Genomic DNA, 17,993 nt, shown 5'->3' with positions numbered 1-17,993 from the left:
AGTTTAGTATGCAACCATCAAAAATGGAAAAAATATCATTATCATATATAAATATTGGAATATATGACAGCGCGAAAAAAATTCATATATAATTGTATACAAACTCGCGCTGTGAGCAAAACGGTAAAGCTAACGAGTATAATTGTATACAACTCGCGCTGTGAGCAAAACGGTAAAAGCTAACGAGTTAATGATTTTTTTTTTTGTATTTTACACTAAATTCCAATGATTTTGGTATATGGCAAATTGTAAAACAATCAAAGCAACACAGAAAATATTATCACAATATGATGCATGAATTTGTAACGCGCGGATGTAAAAAAAGCTGTTTTCAAAAATTCACCATAAATCGAAATATTGTGCTAGAGACTTTCTGTTTGTTGCAAAATGAAGGTAATTTATTGAATATTACTAGACTATAAGTGTTGTAGCTTACAATTGCAGTTTTTTACCATTTTGGTTGAGTTAAAGTTGACCAAAGGTCGAATTTTTTTTATCGTTATTTATATGAAAATATTTCAAAACTGATAAAAGCTACAACCATGGGTTGTTTTTATTTGTATTCTACATGAAATTATGCACATTTTCATATATAAAACTTTATGTACAGCTAATTTAAAATGGTGCAAACATTACAACAATCGGACGAAAAAATTTATGATTTTTCGGAAGAGTTACCGCGATGACGTAAGGAATAAGTTTTTTCATAAATTCACCATAAATCGAAATATTGTGCTAGAGACTTCCAATTTGTTGAAAAATAAAAGGTAAATGATTGAATATTACTAGAATGTAATAGTTTTAACTTACAATTGCGTTTTTTGACCATCTCGGTAGTCAAAGTTGACCGAAGGTTGAAATTTTGGCACTTACCATTATTTATATGAAAATATTTCAAAACTGATAAAAGCTACAACCATGGGTTATTTATTGTTGTATTCTACATGAAATTGCACACATTTTCACATATAAAGCTTTATGTAACAGCTAATTTAAAATGGTGCAAACATTACAACAATCAGACGAAAAAATTTATGATTTTTTTCGGAAGAGTTACCGAGCGGACGTAAGGAAAAAGTTTTTTTTTTCATAAATTCACCATAAATCGAAATATTGTGCTAGAGACCTCTAATTTGTTGCAAAATAGAGGTAAATCATTGAATATTACTAGAATATAAGATTTTTAGCTTACAATTAAGTTTTTTTTACCATTTCGGTCGAGTCAAAGTTGACTGAAGGTTGATATTTTGGCACTTACTTATCATTATTTATATGAAAATATTTCAAAACTGATAAAAGCTACAACCATGGGTTGTTTTTGGTTGTATTCTACATGAAATTGCGCACATTTTCACATATAAAACTTTATTTAATGGTTAATATAAAACTGTGCAAACAGCGACAACCTGACGAAAACGTTTATGATTTTTTCGGCAGTTACCGCGCGGACGTAGATTTTTTTTTTTTCAAAAATTCACCATAAATCAAAATATTGTGCTAGAGACTTCCAATTTGTTGCAAAATAAAGGTAAATGATTGAGTATTACTAAAATGAAAGAGTTTTAGCTTACAATTGCAGTTTTTTACCATTACGATCAAGTCAAAGTTGACCAAAGGTTGAAATTTTGGCACTTATCGTTATTTATATGAAAATATTTCAAAACTGATGAAAGCTATAACCATGGGTTATTTTTAGTTGTATTCTACATGAAATTGCACACATTTCCATATATAAAACTTTATGTAATGGCTAATCTAAAACTCTGCAAACATTACGACAATCGGATGAAAAAATGTATGATTTTTTCAGAAGAGTTAACAAGCTGACGTGAGGAAAGTTTTTTTCCATAAATTCACCATAAATCAAAATATTGTGCTAGAGACTTCCAGTTTGTTGTAAATTTAAGGTAAATGATTGAGTATTACTAGAATATAAGAATTTAAGCTTACAATTGCGTTTTTCAACCATTTCGGTAGATTCAAAGTTGACCGAAGGTTGAAATTTTGGCACTTATCGCTATTTATATGAAAATATTTCAAAACTGATAAAAGCTACAACCATGAGTTGTTTTTAGTTGTATTCTACATGAAATTGCGCACATTTTTACATATAAAACTATGTAACGGCTAATATAAAATGGTGCAAAAATCATGTCAGTGACGAAATAATTTCCGAGATGTGTCGCTGATGCTTTTTAGTGCGAGAAAAAAGAAATTCACGCTTGCACGCCTGGATGATGATTATAAACAAAACAGCAGCTTGATCCGTGAACTCCCAGCATCCCCCAAGGCGCGATTCAAAAGATTTCGACTAGTAGGCCTATAACTATTTTTCTGCAAATTTAAAAAAATAAAAAATTTTGTCAACGTTTCGTACATCGGTTCAGCACCCGACAGACAATTTTCGTCAATTTTTAATATCTCCAATCGGCGTTAAAGGGTTAATTATTATGGAAGTTACAATTCAACAAATATCGTTAAAATAAGAAACTTACCAGCCTTGTTTAAGGAGATTACCAATTGTTTTGTCATCTCCATCATCTTGTTTGAGGAAATAAGCTGGCGTGGAGGCAATTTTTAGACTTTTTGCAAATGCTTCTGGATTGTTAGGCATTTTTAAAGTGAAATCAGCCATTAATGTTCCATTTATAGGGAAGAAATCTCCTTCCAAGTTATCATCCTGTCAAAGATATAAAAAGCTTTCATGTTTCCAAACTCTGTGCATTACATCCACACACATACAGTTTGCATGCATTTTTCTACCTCTTTTTACTATATCCTCTGCCTTTTACTAATTACGTAGTAATGTCACAAATAACTCATACTGTAGGTATGGTGTGGTGAAGTCAAGCCCAATCATGTATTAATGTAATATACAATTTAGCAATATTAGGACTACACTAAGCCCCCACCAAAATTCCTATTTTTTGTCTATAGTAGCAGTTGAATGTACAAAGTACTAAAAATACAATATGGTTAAAAATTTACCAAGTCTGAGAATTTTCTACATATCTTAATGCTAAGGCAGTTCCACAGTTCCTAACATATAAACTAACCTCTACTTTACCATTCAACTCAGGAGATTTTAGTATAAAAGATATCTAAAATGGTAACCAAGCAAATAATTTAATGATAATAATTTAGCTAAGTAAAGTAGTCCATTCAGTTATGTGCTAACAACAGAAAAATGGAAAGATAATACCATGAAGAGCAAAACTTAAAACCATTAAAATCAATTATCGATAACACTTACAGGGTTTGAATCTACTTTTGTACCAGAGTTATCATCACTAGTTGGATTTTTTTCTTCAATCTCATCTTCCACATCTTTCTCGTCTTCTACTGACATTGGGACGTTAGTTGTAGGCTGCAAAACACCTGCCAAAGTTCGGATATTTTTTTCTTGCTTAAAGCCTTCAGGTGGTGCATTTTCATCTTGGGTTTCAGGATACAGATGATTGGGGTCTGACACATCACTTACTGCCTACAAGAAGAGAGAGACCCAAATATTAATAAAATACAGTACAATACATTCCAATCAGTAAAAAAAAAATTTTTTTTTCTAAAGATAGTGAAAAAGCACCTTACAATCAAGAAGAATCTGGTAACTATGAAAGAACTTGGCAGTTAAAAATAACCAATTTTTATATATGTATTTTTCATAGCTAACAAACCTGCAGTCTTAAAATATTCCTTTCACTGCATCAACTATGGAATGAAATCTAATTTGCCTGCTAAAGGCTGAGGAAAGATCTGCACAACTTGGAGATCCCCTTAACTGCCTCTACAGAGAAACTTTTGCCCTTGGTTATGGCTCCCAAGCGTAAGGCAGACTTTTCTGATGGTAGTGCATCAAAGAAAAGAAAGGCCATCACCAAGGAAGTTAAAGTGGACATTATAAAGCGATCTGAAAAGGGAGAAACACCAACAAACATTGGCCAGTTGCTTGGCCTTAGTCGTTCGACTGTTGCTACCATTATCAAAGTGTGCATTGTTGAACATGTGAAAGCATCTGCTCCTATGAAAGCAACAGTGATAACCAAGCAGCGTAGTGGTCTAATTATTGAGATGGAAAGGTTATTGGTGCTTTGATTGGAAGATCAAAATCAATGGCATATTCCAGTGAGCCTTATGGTGATTCAGGAGAAGGCGAAAAGATTGTTTGAAGAGTTGAATAAAGACGGAGATCTCAAATAGTCAGCAGGAGAACGAGACAGCCTATCTCCTTCTCTGCACACAGATCTAGAGCGAGAACCCCGTCTATATCTCCAATATAAGGACACTCTTGAAATCGAGCTAATCTCCTCTCTATCTCTATTAATATAGTCTCCAACGACCATCGGAGAATTCGGCTTTGATCTCTCATCAAGTCGAACAACGCTCTCCACCATCATATCAGAAGAGGTTACCAACTCTTTATTATTCGACCTTTTAATGGAAGCTCTCTCATCCTTTCTCTGTATTTTAAAAGGTATTGCAGGCAACACTGGTATCTGTTCTTTATTCCTTGTTAAATTCTTCCCACTCATCGTTGAGTTTACCAACGGCAGTGTAGTCTCTCTTGAACTCTTTGTCATCTCTGCTGGCATCTCCGCGGAGCCGCTTTCTCAGCGGACCATCGATGCTTTCGCTCATTCGGACGCCTGTAAACGACTCCGTCCGTTAGCATTAAGCTTACCAGCCACTAGCTTCCTTACTTCGTTGCTGACTGGGATGTGACAGTCCTGGCTCAAAGATGAAGAATTTACTCTTCTCCTCTTGGCCCGAGGATCAGTCACGAAGTCCCGTATCCTCCAACGCTTGACTGGTACACGTAGTGATGTCATCGAACTAGAGGAAGAAGACGAAGAAGACACTTTTCTTTTTGTCTTTAACTATATTCTCCTCTACAGCTTGTAATTTCTTCATGACTGTGTGTACCAAAGAGTCAGAAAGCGTATTTGTCTCCGGAGGCAGGCAACGGAGTAGATAGAGAAGCAGATAATATAATAATAATAATAATAATATTTTATTTCCAATTTACACTGGTTATTCTACAATGCGTATATATACATATAGGTAAAATAATGAGAGATCAGCATTAAAATAAATTCATAGTAAGTTAATACTAATGTAACAAACATTTCTTCAACTTATTCTTAAAGGAATGCAGAGTGGCAGCGTCCTTGATATCTTGCGGTAGCTTATTCCACAGGGAAGGGCCCCTAGACGGGAGCTCCCTTGAGCCGATGTCTGTTGTCGCTCTTTTTACAGCAAGATCACAACCCTGACGAGTATAAACACCAGTTACTGAGTTAACCACCCCCCCATTTTAAAAAATTAAAATGATACAGCCATTCCGGTAAAATACCTCTTAAAACTTTAAAAACAAACACACAAACTTCGTAAATATACTCATCTTTTACCTTCAACCATTCCAGCTTTTTCAGAACAGGAGAAATATGATCGTACTTCCTAATATCGCCTACAGCTACTCTAGCAGCGAAATTACACATTTTTTGAATTTTGTCGAGATGGACATTATTAGTGCACCCCCATACCTTAAAACAATAGTGGATGAGGCTCATTACTAGTGACTGAACAACGATCAGGCGCGTGGAAGGTTCAAAATGATCTTTTATTCTGTTCAGATAAATAAGTATGCCCGTCGCCTTTTTGCATACCTCCTCAATATGAGAGTCAAAAGTCATAAAACGGTCAAAATAGACACCTAGTTTTTCACAACTTTCATAGGCCTGATAGCATTGCCATTGAAATTCACCCTCACATTTTCGTCTATGGCCGATATATATTGTCTTGAACCTATAAAAATACACTGAGTTTTATTTTCATTTAATAGGAGGCCATGTCTCTGAAAATATGTCTTGGCCTTCTCCAAGACTGCTTCAGCCCTTCTTAATAAATCATTCATGTTGCATATGTCCCCTTCAAGTATGATTGAGTATCATCAGCATACTGGATAACGAAAACACCAGTAGAGATTCCGCCAAATCGTTAACAAAAATAATAAACAATATTGGTCCTAAGATGGATCCTTGCGGGACCCCAAAGGTTATCCTCACATCTAGTTGACAATGTGGTCCCTTAACTTTACTGACTGGAATCGATTAGTAAGATAACTATCAAACCAAGATGGATCTATTCTTAGACTTATACATTTCTCTAATAGGACTTTGTGGTTCACGCTATCAAAGGCTTTGGATAGATCCAGTAGTAGGAGCAGTGATATCTTTTTATTTTCTATGTTATTATATATTCGATCAGTTACCTTCAAAAGAGCTGTCTCAGTAGATAATTTAGGCCTAAAGCCATGCTGATGTTCAGACTAAAAGACTTGTTTTCTTCAAGTATTTAGTTAATTGATTAGCAATAATCTTTTTCCAGTACCTTAGACAGAGTAGGTAACAGTGAGATTGGCCGATAGTTTTTTATGTCATCTCTATCTCCATTTTTTTTTTTTTTTTTTTTAAAAACAGGAATAACAAAAGGGTATTTCCATAAATCAGGAAAGGTGCTAGTTACGATGGAAGTATTGATGATCATTGTATATAAATGCTATTATAAATAGTGCATCCTTGATAAATTTCAGAGCAATACCATCAGATCCGCATGCGTTCGAGTTATTTAAATCCTTAATAGTTAATATAACCGTCTCACAGTCTACTGGAGAAGGTTTGAATCCGCGTGGATTATCTAGATTTATTGACCAATGACTTAGAGCCTTATTTGTTGATGTCACCTGCTGAGTTCCTCGTAAGTTTTTGTTTTCCTATATTTGCAAAATACTCATTAAACTCTTCCGCTTTAGCTTTAATATCCTCTCTGTTTTCAGATATTTGTGCTTCGCTGCTAACAGCATGAAGCATTTTTTTGACTACTTTCCAAGTTTTACGATAGTTATTTCTTGTATCTTGGAATTCTTGTTTGTAGTGTTCTTTTCTACTGGAGTCTATCATGACTTTTACTTTTTTCTTTTCAATTCTCTGAAACTTTCTGCCAGTAGTACATCATCTCTTTGGGCTTTAAGATTTCTCTGCACGAGATCTCTTGCTTTCATCGCTTTTTTTATATCTTGGGTTATCCAGGGGGCAGGGGGTCGTTTGATTTCATTAGTCACCATTGGAGCACATTTGTCAATGCAAGAAACAAATACTTCAGTTAAAATAAACACCTGGCAATTTACATCATCAGTGTTTAGTATTTCATTTAACAGGGCGACTTTATTTAGTAACAAGTCGCATAGTGTCTGAGAAGAGTAATTTTTTTTATGAACATCGATAAGTTTTAAAGACAGGTTCTCTTTTTGGTTTATGCAGATTTAGAGTAGCAGTAATTGCCTCGTGGTCTGCTATTGGGCAGGGGACAACATCGAAGTGCTTAATCATATCAGTTCCATTAGTTATCAATAGGTCAATGAGCGTTGCAGAATTACAAGTAACACGAGTAGGCTTGTTAATGATCTGATGAAGTTTGGCGTTATGTATAATTTTCTCCATTTTATTTCCTGCAGACAACAAATTATCATTAAAATCACCAAATATAAAAATTGGCTTGTTACGTAAAACGGCATTTTTAAAAGTCTCTAAAATGTAACTGAACGAAGTTGCATCCGCTTTAGGGTGTCGATAGACGCAGCCAATCACAATGGAGGGCAACTTCCGATGTTGAACAGATATCCATATGTCTTCGATTCCTTCAACTCTTTCGATATTCATTTTTATTTCGGTCACTTTTAGATAATCCTTAACATATAAACAAACACCTCCACCGCGGCCTCCATCACAACGGAACATCTTATATAAAGGAATATTTACAAAGGCATCATCCATACACGGGAGGAGCCATGACTCACTGACACATAAAACATCCACCTCCAAATCCATTAACATAGTCTCTATTTCATTCTTATGGCATAACAGTGATTGCGCATTTAGATAAAAATATTCACAAAATCTCTTGATTTATTACAGTTACCTTCTACGGCGCATTCTTCTTGGCCATTAACCTAAAAGATATAGTTATTACATAATTTGCTCTTGTGACCAAATGCATTGCAGTTATTGCATTTAATCTTATGATCAAACCTGCAGTTTGATACTCTGTGGTTAAACTCTCCACAATTATAACAGCCAATTCTATTAACACTTCCTTGCTTTAAATTTCTTGTGCTATTTATACTGTGGTAGTTTTTGGAGGGTCTGCGTATTTCATCCTTGCTATGGTAATCGGTGAGGTTTGCCCTATTTCCATTTGTTGTTACCTGATTTCGGGGATACAAAGGTGTACGCCTTTGCTGGTGTGTATTTGCATTATTAAAGTGACTAGATGGCAATTTGGGTTTGTAGGTTGCATTGCTGTTAGTGTTTACCTTCAAAAACCCACATTGTTTTTTCAATACAGAAAGCAGTCGTACTACCCCCATCCTATTCAAAAATATTCCGGAATTTTTATTTCCTTCCTTAAAACATAGTTCATCAATGTCTCCCGTGCCAAATTTGAACATTAAATTCGTCTTGACTACTGAAATCCCATTAGCATAACACCATTCTATCAATTTTACATTGTACTCTTCTATAACAGAGTTTAGATCAACATTCAAAGATGGCACAAGCTCACATACGTTTATTACAATGCTGTCATTTTTATCTTTTAGTTTAGTGACTAGAGAACCCAATTTATCTAATACAATATTTACATTTCGATTTTCCATCAAGTCGTGTATTCCGCAATATATAATACACTTATCTGGTGTCCAAGAAAGTTTCTCATCTACCCAACATTTTGTCAAATCCAACGTAGCCTCTGGTATAGTTCTGATAGCGCAGTCGTCCTCAAAATCCGTCTTCTTGATATCACTCAAACTTTCGTCGCCAATCAGTAGAATTTTTTCACCTGATGCATACGGCACATTCGATCTTCTCTCTTCTCTCTCCCGAACCTGCTCTTCCAACGAAGAGATACGATCATTCAGCTTGTTAATAGTTACGTGAGCTGATTTTATTGCAGTGTTCAATTCTTCTATTTCCTGGTCTTTCTTATACATGAGCTCTCTTATTTCCTCTACCTCTAATAGGATTTTTTCAAGCCGGTCCATTTCTTGGTCCTCGCTGGGTACTCTTCTTGGATGTAAGGAATAATGATGCCCCATTATCATATCTATTAGTTTATCTTTTGTTACCCACACTTTCGAAAATCCTAGTTGTCGGCAATGTTTCTGTAGTTCTGTTTTGTTAAATTTTTCAAAAAGGTAGTCCCAGGTAGGGTTTTCAAGGGAAGGTCCATCTACCCTGGGCTCCTCAGTCACCAGTTCCGAATTCGTTGACGTGGCCATGATGGTTCTCACTGCGCATGCGCAAACCGAAGAAAATTTGAACAGAGGGGCCCTTAAGCAATCCGCAATCTTATCAAAGCAAATAAAAGCACTATCATTGACAAAAATTCAATTATTCCACAGTCACTCTTGGCACCATAACTTCACAAGAAAGATGCAAAGCTTCAATAGCCAAACTGCAAGCTGAGATGGGGCAAAACGGGAAACAAAACTGGGAGCTCAAAGGCAGACAAACAGCCGATGGAAGGCCAAAACAGTAGGCTGTGATGTCATCGCGTCTGCCATACCAGTGTGTGACGCAGGTTCTGATGTCACCACTCTTGTAGGGAGAGACTGAGCGGCTGCTGCTGGCAGCCCGTGTGTGCTGCAAAAGTACTTCTAACGTTCTGCATCGCTGGAAACATTGATGTTGTTGTCGTTGCCGCGGCATTAGCTCCCATAAAGTGCAGGCAAGGGGGATGAGGAACATTCAACGTTGTTAGGCTCTGGTGGAAGCGTGATGCCATATAATGAGACAGCAACCCCTCCAAGGCTGGTACGCCTGGTAGGCCTAACACCGAACACGTTCCTTCCATTCTCTGAGGATCGGGAGCCGATACCTGGAACAAAGATGGCGATGCTCCCCCTCTCCCTGCCGGGAATGACGGAGAGTAATTATGCATAAAATTACCCAAAACCCCTCCTGGCGTTTCCAATAACGAATCACTAGAAGAAACTGAAGGAGTATGGGAAATATCCAAAGCAGGTGACGAAACATATGGAGCAGTCTGGTGTGTTGCCGATACAAAAGAAGCCGACAACACTTGCTCATCCAAAGATGGCGTCGTCTCCTTCTTTTGTACTGGCCCTTCTCAGAAAACTTCATCCACTGTTCCACCGACCAACCACGACAAACTGAATAAGGATTAGTAATAGTACATACATTTTCTCTGCACCTACTACACATTGGATGTGAATCTGTAGAAACCGATGTTAATGTCTTGAACAAGGAAACCCACTCACTCCAGGTCATTTCCTTTGTCTATTCCGAGAACTCGAAGAAATTTCCGATGAAGCAAAATTCTCCATCTTACAACGTACACACACCTATCAGATCATACCCACACTGAGAACACCCAGAGAAAGAAAAAGTAAAAAGGGAAAAAATGAATAAAATCGGGCAAACTAAAACCGGCTTTAAAACAGATAGAAAGTAATCACGTCCTATCTTAAAGGCAGTAGGAAAATAACTGTCGGGTCACAGGACGCCAAGGGCATTCTGGGTACTACATACCCCATGACCTGGTATAGATGCCAATAGTCCCTGGATCTCACAAGTTCATTATTAATTCTACCGGTTTCCACCTTGGCGCTAGTATTATTCAATGTTAAGACCGAAGGTTTGTTTTGTATATGAACAAACCAGCTTTTCTTGCTCAATGTTAATGAGAAAATTTCACATGACTTACTTTCAGGGCTTGTGCACAAGTAGCCAAGCTTAATCAGGGATTATGAAATTATAAAAGGAAAAAGAACAAACTAACCTTTGTGTTACAGGTGGCTTGATCTTGATGAATGGTAAATGGTGCAGCAAAATTTGTACCTTGATTTCCATCATCACGAAAGATAGTGAATGGCTGTGCTGGGGCCTCCTGGGCAATGTTTGCATCTTCCTTCCCACATGCATTATCCTTAGGATAAAAAAGGGATTTTGACGTAGGAAAAATCTATTTCTGGGCGAGGAAGCCGTGTCGCCCAGTGAAATAGTTAAACAGTACTTTCAAAACAAGTGTAATTTTTTAATATAAACATACATCAGATAAAATTTAAATATGTAATTAATCTTACCTGGAATATAGCAAATGGTGCACTTTGCTTTGAAGGTGGTGCATTTGATTCAACGTCCACAGCAACACTGTCCTCCTTGAATAAGGAAACTGACCACATATCATTTATAGCATTCATAGCCATCTTGGTGTTGACTGTGGGATCAGTTAAATTGAGACCTCTGGAGTTGCTGTGACTACTATGACTGTGATTTAAACCATCCTGGCCACTGTTGTTTGGGGCTGAGATTGATAAGACAAAGCAAAAATTAATATCTTAATTAAAATTTGATAGCAAGAAAATTTAAAATTTGAACATGTTATGAATCATAAAGCATCAAAATATAAATTACTCTAGTGGTCTAAACAGTAAAATGAAAGTTTGATATGCAATAAAGATGTTCTTGTTTACACCTTTATCAGTATTATTAAAGTAGATGACCCTCTTTCAAGTTAATAGTTAAAAGTAATTGCTGTGTCCACAGCACTTTATTTATATAGTGTTTTAAATCTTTATGATGTTCAATTTTTGTTTTTGTACTCTACCAGTAACTCAACCATGTTTATCACTCTTTTATGAATGAAACAGTTGCTGACTTGGATTCTGTTATTGGAAAAGAATACGCTATAACTGATTTACAGAGTAACTTCAATGGAGTCTTGGTCTAGTACTTGAAATGAGGTGTGGGTTATCCTTAATGACTTATTTTTACTTCTAGGCCTTGTTCTACTCAGGCTCAATTAATGGCCATGCTGAAATAAGAGCAGATTGGCTCATTTCAGTGACTCCTACTCTAATAGATGGGATGGTTGGAAGGGGCACAATGTTTGCTGGCCTCCGATCAGCTAAAGAAGGAATCTTGCTTTGACTGGCAGGGCTGGTATGCTGGGTCATATGCTGGTATTTTCTGGTAAATATTGATTGGTCAACAGGAACCTCACAGACACAGCCTTAAGTGTAGTTTTCACTCAGGAATGTCCTCAGATAAATCTGCATAGCATAGTTCAGGTATAAAATGGGCCTTATGTGGCTGGAATGTGGTATTGGGGGAGGTGTCTCCAACTGTAGAAGAGCATTTAGCAACTGTAAGTGTGTCTCTCATTAGGTTTTTCCAAACAGGTGAATAAAGAAATTTTTATTGCTTTATAAATTCTACCAGTCATGTCTTTCCTGTGCTTCATCATCCACAAAGATTACTTTTCTCCAAGTCCCCTTAACATTATTCTTATCTGAATAGGTCTCATCCTCTAACTCTTCTGGTGTCCACAGGAGTCCCATTGTGTCACTATTGCAAAATATTCTCAACAGCGGTTGTGTGGAAAACATGTCCAACCATCTCTATCTCCTTTTAATCATTATCTCATCTATGTATGGAACTTACAAAATATCCTGTATGAAATCATCAACTCTATTACTTATATTTCTAATATCCATAAAACCTCATTCTCTTAAATGATCACAGAATGTTATGATTCATGACCTGAATATGGTTTGTTTGTTTGTTTGTATGGTGTCTTTACGTTGCATGGAACCAGTGGTTATTCAGCAATGGGACCAACAGCTTTACGTGACTTCCGAACCACGTCGAGAGTGAACTTCTATCACCAGAAATACACATCTCTCACTCCTCAATGGAATGGCCGAGAATCGAACCCGTGACCACCGAGGTGGAACGCAAACACCATACCAACCACACCACCGAGGCGCTTATCCTGAATATGGTAGGAAGATCATAGTATGACTGAGGAAGGAGAGGTGGTATCAAGATGCTGAAAACATTAAAGATTCCAAAGACTACAGTGTTTAGGAAATGTGATGAGAAGTGCTGAGGACCAGCTAGTCAGAAAAGCTGTATACTCTATATGAAAGTAGCACAACAAGGACTTGTAGGAAGATCCATGAGATTATGGAGAAACAAAGCAGATGAACATTTAGATCTGATGAAAGTTCAAGCAAGAAGTGTACGTACAGGGCAGAGAAGAGCAAAGCGAACTGCTTTTACATATCTAATTCTGTAAAGGGAAAAACTGACATAAAAAGATGATGATGATGATGATGAACAGCAATTTTGAAACAAAACATTTTTTGAATGATATTTCCTTTAACCTTATTTTTACAATTCTATGACATTACCAAATATAGTACTAATGAGCAATAGTTTCAGAGATTAACACAAATAAAACTGCCTCTGGAAGGGTTTTATGGCTTCAAGTTAAGCGTTGGTTAGTCATGGCATACATTTGCAAGTGCATAGCAGCAAACTGCATGGGCCTGGGAACCTGACCCTTACAAATTAAGAGAAAACTGTTCTCCAAAGAGCCTTTGGGAGTGCTCAGAGTATACTGAGCAAGAAACACTAGTAAGCTGTATCCTACAAAGATCATCCATTCTAAGGTACTACTACTATCCATATTAAAATAGGGTAAACAATATGATTTTAATTATTTTTTTAACAGAAATTAATATAATTATATGCCCTTTTAATAAATGTAAAATTCTCATTTATGTATGTATTTATTTGCTCATTTATTTCAGAGCTCGGTAGTTTTTAACTTTTTGAACGCTTCATAAAGAAATTTTTCATACTACTCATACTACACAATTAAAACCTATATGTACCTACCAAATATGATTAAAATCATTGTGCAAACAAACAGAAATCAACTTTTTATGTTTTCTCAGAAGAAAATCAGCTAAGTTTCTTTATACCACTGCCTCCTTTAATTTCAAAGAATGAAATGAAATTTGGTTTTATGGTTAAAGTAATTTTATGATAACAATAATACAATACATTTTATGGCATTTTCCCATGCCCATTACACAATAATTTATGACTCTCCATGGGTGCATTTGTGAAATTTTAATCCTATACAACATTGAGTATGGCCATAAACAACTGAATTGAGCAACAGCAGTTTTGCAATTTTGAGGAACTTTTGTTTAATGTATGTTAGTTTACCTTTGTATATCTGTTGTATATTATGTTTTATGTACAAAAACAAAATTAATTCCAGTGATAATCCTTTTCTTTTAGCAACTAAAAAATTATTTTGAGAATGTAAACATTAGCCTAGCCTACTTGAGTGCATAAGATGAACGATAGTAATTTTTTTACATATGATTAGGATATAACAAGATAATAAAAATGAATTCAGTAAGTAAAATATCAGTTTCATTACCATTATCTAGACCTTAAATACAGCTGTAATAATCTACCTGAATTATGCAAATGGATTCTGAAGTGTAACACCCAGCCTATACCAATAGTTCACGCACACATTTTGTATTTTGTATATGGTATGACCCTCTGACTTTTCTTCCTCTCAACACACATTTGCTTGCCTAGCAAACTTAATATCAAAGTTTTATTGAACTTTACAAATCACATCTCTCAAAAACTAATCTCAAATATAAATAAAAATAAAAAAGCAAAAAATTAAAAGATTAATATATGTACTACTGGGTTTGTAAAGCATAAGACTCCCAAATAAATAATAATGTATTTCCCATTCTACTTACCACAAGACGAGAAATTGTGTCCTTGCTCCTCTGGTATTTCACTAGAGAGAGCATTTAAAGTAACTGGTTTTGGCTGTTGTAATGCACGAGTAGAGTTCTCCTCCAGAAACTGGAAAACAGTTAACACCCACATAAGAAATTTAAAGCCACCTTTTCATAAAAATTTCAGGCATGAAGAAAAAAATCACTTAAAAAAATTTTAAAAAATACAAAAAACCATTAGTATTCACAAAGTTCACCACTGAAGTAAATGCCCTTTTCTACACTCTTTAAACCGGATCATATCCACATGACAAAATAAGCTAGGGAATTCACAGATGTGCATGCAAGGATGAAAATCTTATTTTCTATTATAAAAATATAATTGCCACAATCATTTCCAATCATGATACTATGTACAGTAATAATTCAATTTTCCATTTTGTTCCAGAAAACCTGCTGATGTTAGAGTTGAAGCCAGTTTTACAATGTTTAAAAAAATTAGTATTGTATCTACTGTCAATTAGAAACAACTAATGCAACAATATCTAGGGGTGTGATGAAAACTCATGCTCTTTACTGACAAGTTGATGTATGTTGTTTTGTGTTTGCACAAAGGTGCACTATGATCTATCATCAAGCCCTAGGTTACTAAACACACGAAGTCAAAATTATTTAGTTGCATGGCACTGATTTTGTATGCAACAAACTGACTTTTTTAATACAGTCTAGTGAAACTACTCCAAATGGTGCTGAAATAATTTTTACGAGTGACAGTTCATTCTTTCTTCTAAAGATGTAGCAAGCAACTACCATTCCCTTCTCTTTCAATAATTTTTTTTTTTACAAGGTCTTGTCAACAATATGTTAAAAAAGAATAAAACCTATTAAAATGACAAATTTTCTGAGACAATTTGTATTTTTCATAGCTACAAACCTGAGGTCTTAACAATAGGATAATTTCTAGGGCCTAGCTGGATCCAGTTAAAAAGCAGATGAAAGCAAGGAATCTTGATATCTGGCAACACATGCATAGATCGGGTGAAGAGTGGTTAAACGCCGATCATCTACGCCAGTCTTTCCCAACTCAGGATGACTTAACAAATAGAGGGGCGGCTAGAGGATAGACTCGTACTTGGAGGGAGGTATAAGACATCCTAGACCAGCTGGGGGCCTACCCGCCAGTCTAGCTCTCAAAAGAAATAGTTCTTGGAGAGGGACTGAAGCCCGTCGAGAAGCTAGATACACTAATAGCTAACCATTCAGAACCTGAGTGACGTACAGTGATATATGGGATAACCATTGTATAGGGAAACAAAGAGAAACTTTGACTGTCCAACAACAAACCAAGACACTAGGGTTTGTAGTACTCCCGACTCCTCCTTGCCCAGGAGCGGAGCCTATGCTACTAAATAGTGGGTAAGATACTGTAAATTGCACGACCACACTACCAGTATGACTACCTCACTCACCTGTATCAGACCAGTCCAGCAAATGATGTGTCAATTCCTTAAACTGCCCGAAGGAAGAAGGAAAGGTACAAGAGAAAGGAGACCAGCCAACTCACTTATTCTCTCATCCACACAATCATCTTAGGTAAGATACAAAGGTGCCACATTAAGGGCAACTATGAGTTACACAAGCTGTTGGGCAGCCACCACAGGACCCAGGGAAAACGTGTCCATAGATCTGTGGGCAACATCCTTAAGATAGAGGGAGGTGAACGTGGACTGACGTAACCAAGTACAGCGCTCAGCACTCTATGTACAGCCAAGTTCTTTTTGAAAGCCAGAGAGGGACCAATACCCCTAACGTCATGTGCTCTAGCCTGCACAGACGTGGTGATGGAATCATCAAGAGTCAAGTACGTATCCAAAAAGAGATAGTATTCTTAGACACCTCTTTCTTTGTACGGCCTGTACTAACAAAAAGTCTGCAGCAGCCTGGTCTAAGGTGCCGAGTCCTTTTAAGATAGCAACACAGGGCCCGGACAGGGCAAAACAAAAGCTCTTGAGCATCACCACCCACAAAGTCAGTCAGTGATGGAATGGAAAACGAAGCGAACCTGTCATCATGCACAGAGGGATTTTGGGTCTTGGCCACGAATTCCAGGACAAATTCGAAGGACACTGACTTCCAACCCCTGGTGTGCTTCACCTCATAACTCAGACCGTGGAGTTCTCCTACCCTTTTGGAAGATGCCAAAGCTAAAAGGAAAACTGTCGTGAGTGTCAGGTTCCTATCAGATGAGCGATGCAAAGGCTCATATGGACTCTTAGTTAAGCTCTTAAGCACCAAGGAAACATCCCACGTTGGAGGCTTGAGCTCTCTAGGAGAACTCGACTGCTCAAACCCCTTAACTAGCAGGGAAAGTTTCCAGGAAGAGATGTCGTCGATGATTATATATTGTATAATTGTTATGGGTATAGATAAGTGTGATTATATGTATAATTGTTGTTTATGGGTATTTTATGCATTGTTGAAATATGGTGGGTGTCCGATAATTTGATTCTATTTATAATTGTTTGGGTATTTTAGGCATTGTTGAAAATTGGTGTGTGTCCTTTATAGACGGCATGTGGTAGATTCTAGAAGGTGTCTGTTGATGTATTTAAGTTGTGTTGTGACGTCATAGGCTGTGACGTCATAGACAGATGGCGGCGGCGTCGGCAGGATGTAAACAATAACACGGGGGAGTAGAAAGCACGTGTTGGTGGTGTGTGGTTGGTAGGGGAGAGCTCTCTGTCTGGTAGTTGTTGTTTTTTTGGGTCGTAAGTCCTTGTGGTGCTGGTGTTTTAAGGTGATTTCTGGAGTGTACTGGAGTTGGAGAAAGCGTACAGGTGGGTAGATTATTCATTTTTATAGAGAAAGAAAGGAGTTAGGCTAGGCCAAAATTCAAACTGGTAGCAGAGCGTGGTTGATCAAAGATGCCTGGATCCGACAGTGAACAAAGGGAGACTACTAGATGGAGAAGGGAATGTCCTAGGTTTAGCGGGATACAAGAAGAATACAAAGAAATGGAAAGGTCAAGCCGAAGATTGGCTATTGTTGTATGGAGAAGATACAAAATACCCAGTGATAGAAATGAGAATGAGCTTAAAAGGGAAAGCCAGAGAGCTAGTGGAAGCATTAGATAAAGATAAAACTTACTGGTACAGAGGGTCCAAAGTTAATCCAGAGAAACTAGATAAAGCCTATCTAAAAGACTCGGTAATGGAGAATTACGGTAGAATAAAAAGATACCTTCTAATAAGAAGAGAATCTAGTGAAAATATGGCGGACTATTTAATTAGATACGAGAAGGCAGCATCTGAGTGTGAAAGAGCAATGGGGAAAGGCGCGCTTGAAGGCGAAGTCA

At 36.8% G+C, this 17,993-nt stretch overlaps 2 protein-coding genes across 2 annotated transcripts in view; one reads left to right on the top strand and one right to left on the bottom strand.

Annotated features, from left to right (window-relative positions):
- The window catches only part of LOC135211195 (transmembrane protein 65-like), a 162,811-nt gene extending 148,748 nt beyond the window's left edge, over positions 1–14,063 (top strand). The window contains exon 7 of the mRNA XM_064244417.1: positions 12,673–14,063. The gene's annotated coding sequence lies outside the window, so the exon portion shown is untranslated. The remainder of the gene's footprint in view (positions 1–12,672) is intronic.
- LOC135211196 (mitotic checkpoint serine/threonine-protein kinase BUB1-like) overlaps positions 1–17,993 on the bottom strand; it is a 201,531-nt gene that overhangs the window by 58,099 nt on the left and 125,439 nt on the right. The window contains exons 13-17 of the mRNA XM_064244418.1: positions 14,657–14,765; positions 11,159–11,379; positions 10,855–11,001; positions 3,254–3,484; positions 2,496–2,680 (exon numbers count right to left, since the gene is read on the bottom strand). Of these exons, the coding sequence (XP_064100488.1) occupies positions 2,496–2,680; positions 3,254–3,484; positions 10,855–11,001; positions 11,159–11,379; positions 14,657–14,765 (893 nt within the window). The remainder of the gene's footprint in view (positions 1–2,495; positions 2,681–3,253; positions 3,485–10,854; positions 11,002–11,158; positions 11,380–14,656; positions 14,766–17,993) is intronic.

Source organism: Macrobrachium nipponense, chromosome 4 (genome assembly GCF_015104395.2).
Source record: "Macrobrachium nipponense isolate FS-2020 chromosome 4, ASM1510439v2, whole genome shotgun sequence".
Taxonomy (NCBI): Eukaryota; Metazoa; Arthropoda; class Malacostraca; order Decapoda; family Palaemonidae; genus Macrobrachium; species Macrobrachium nipponense.
Note: the sequence above shows the minus strand (reverse complement) of the source record. Positions and strands in the feature narration are given on the sequence as shown.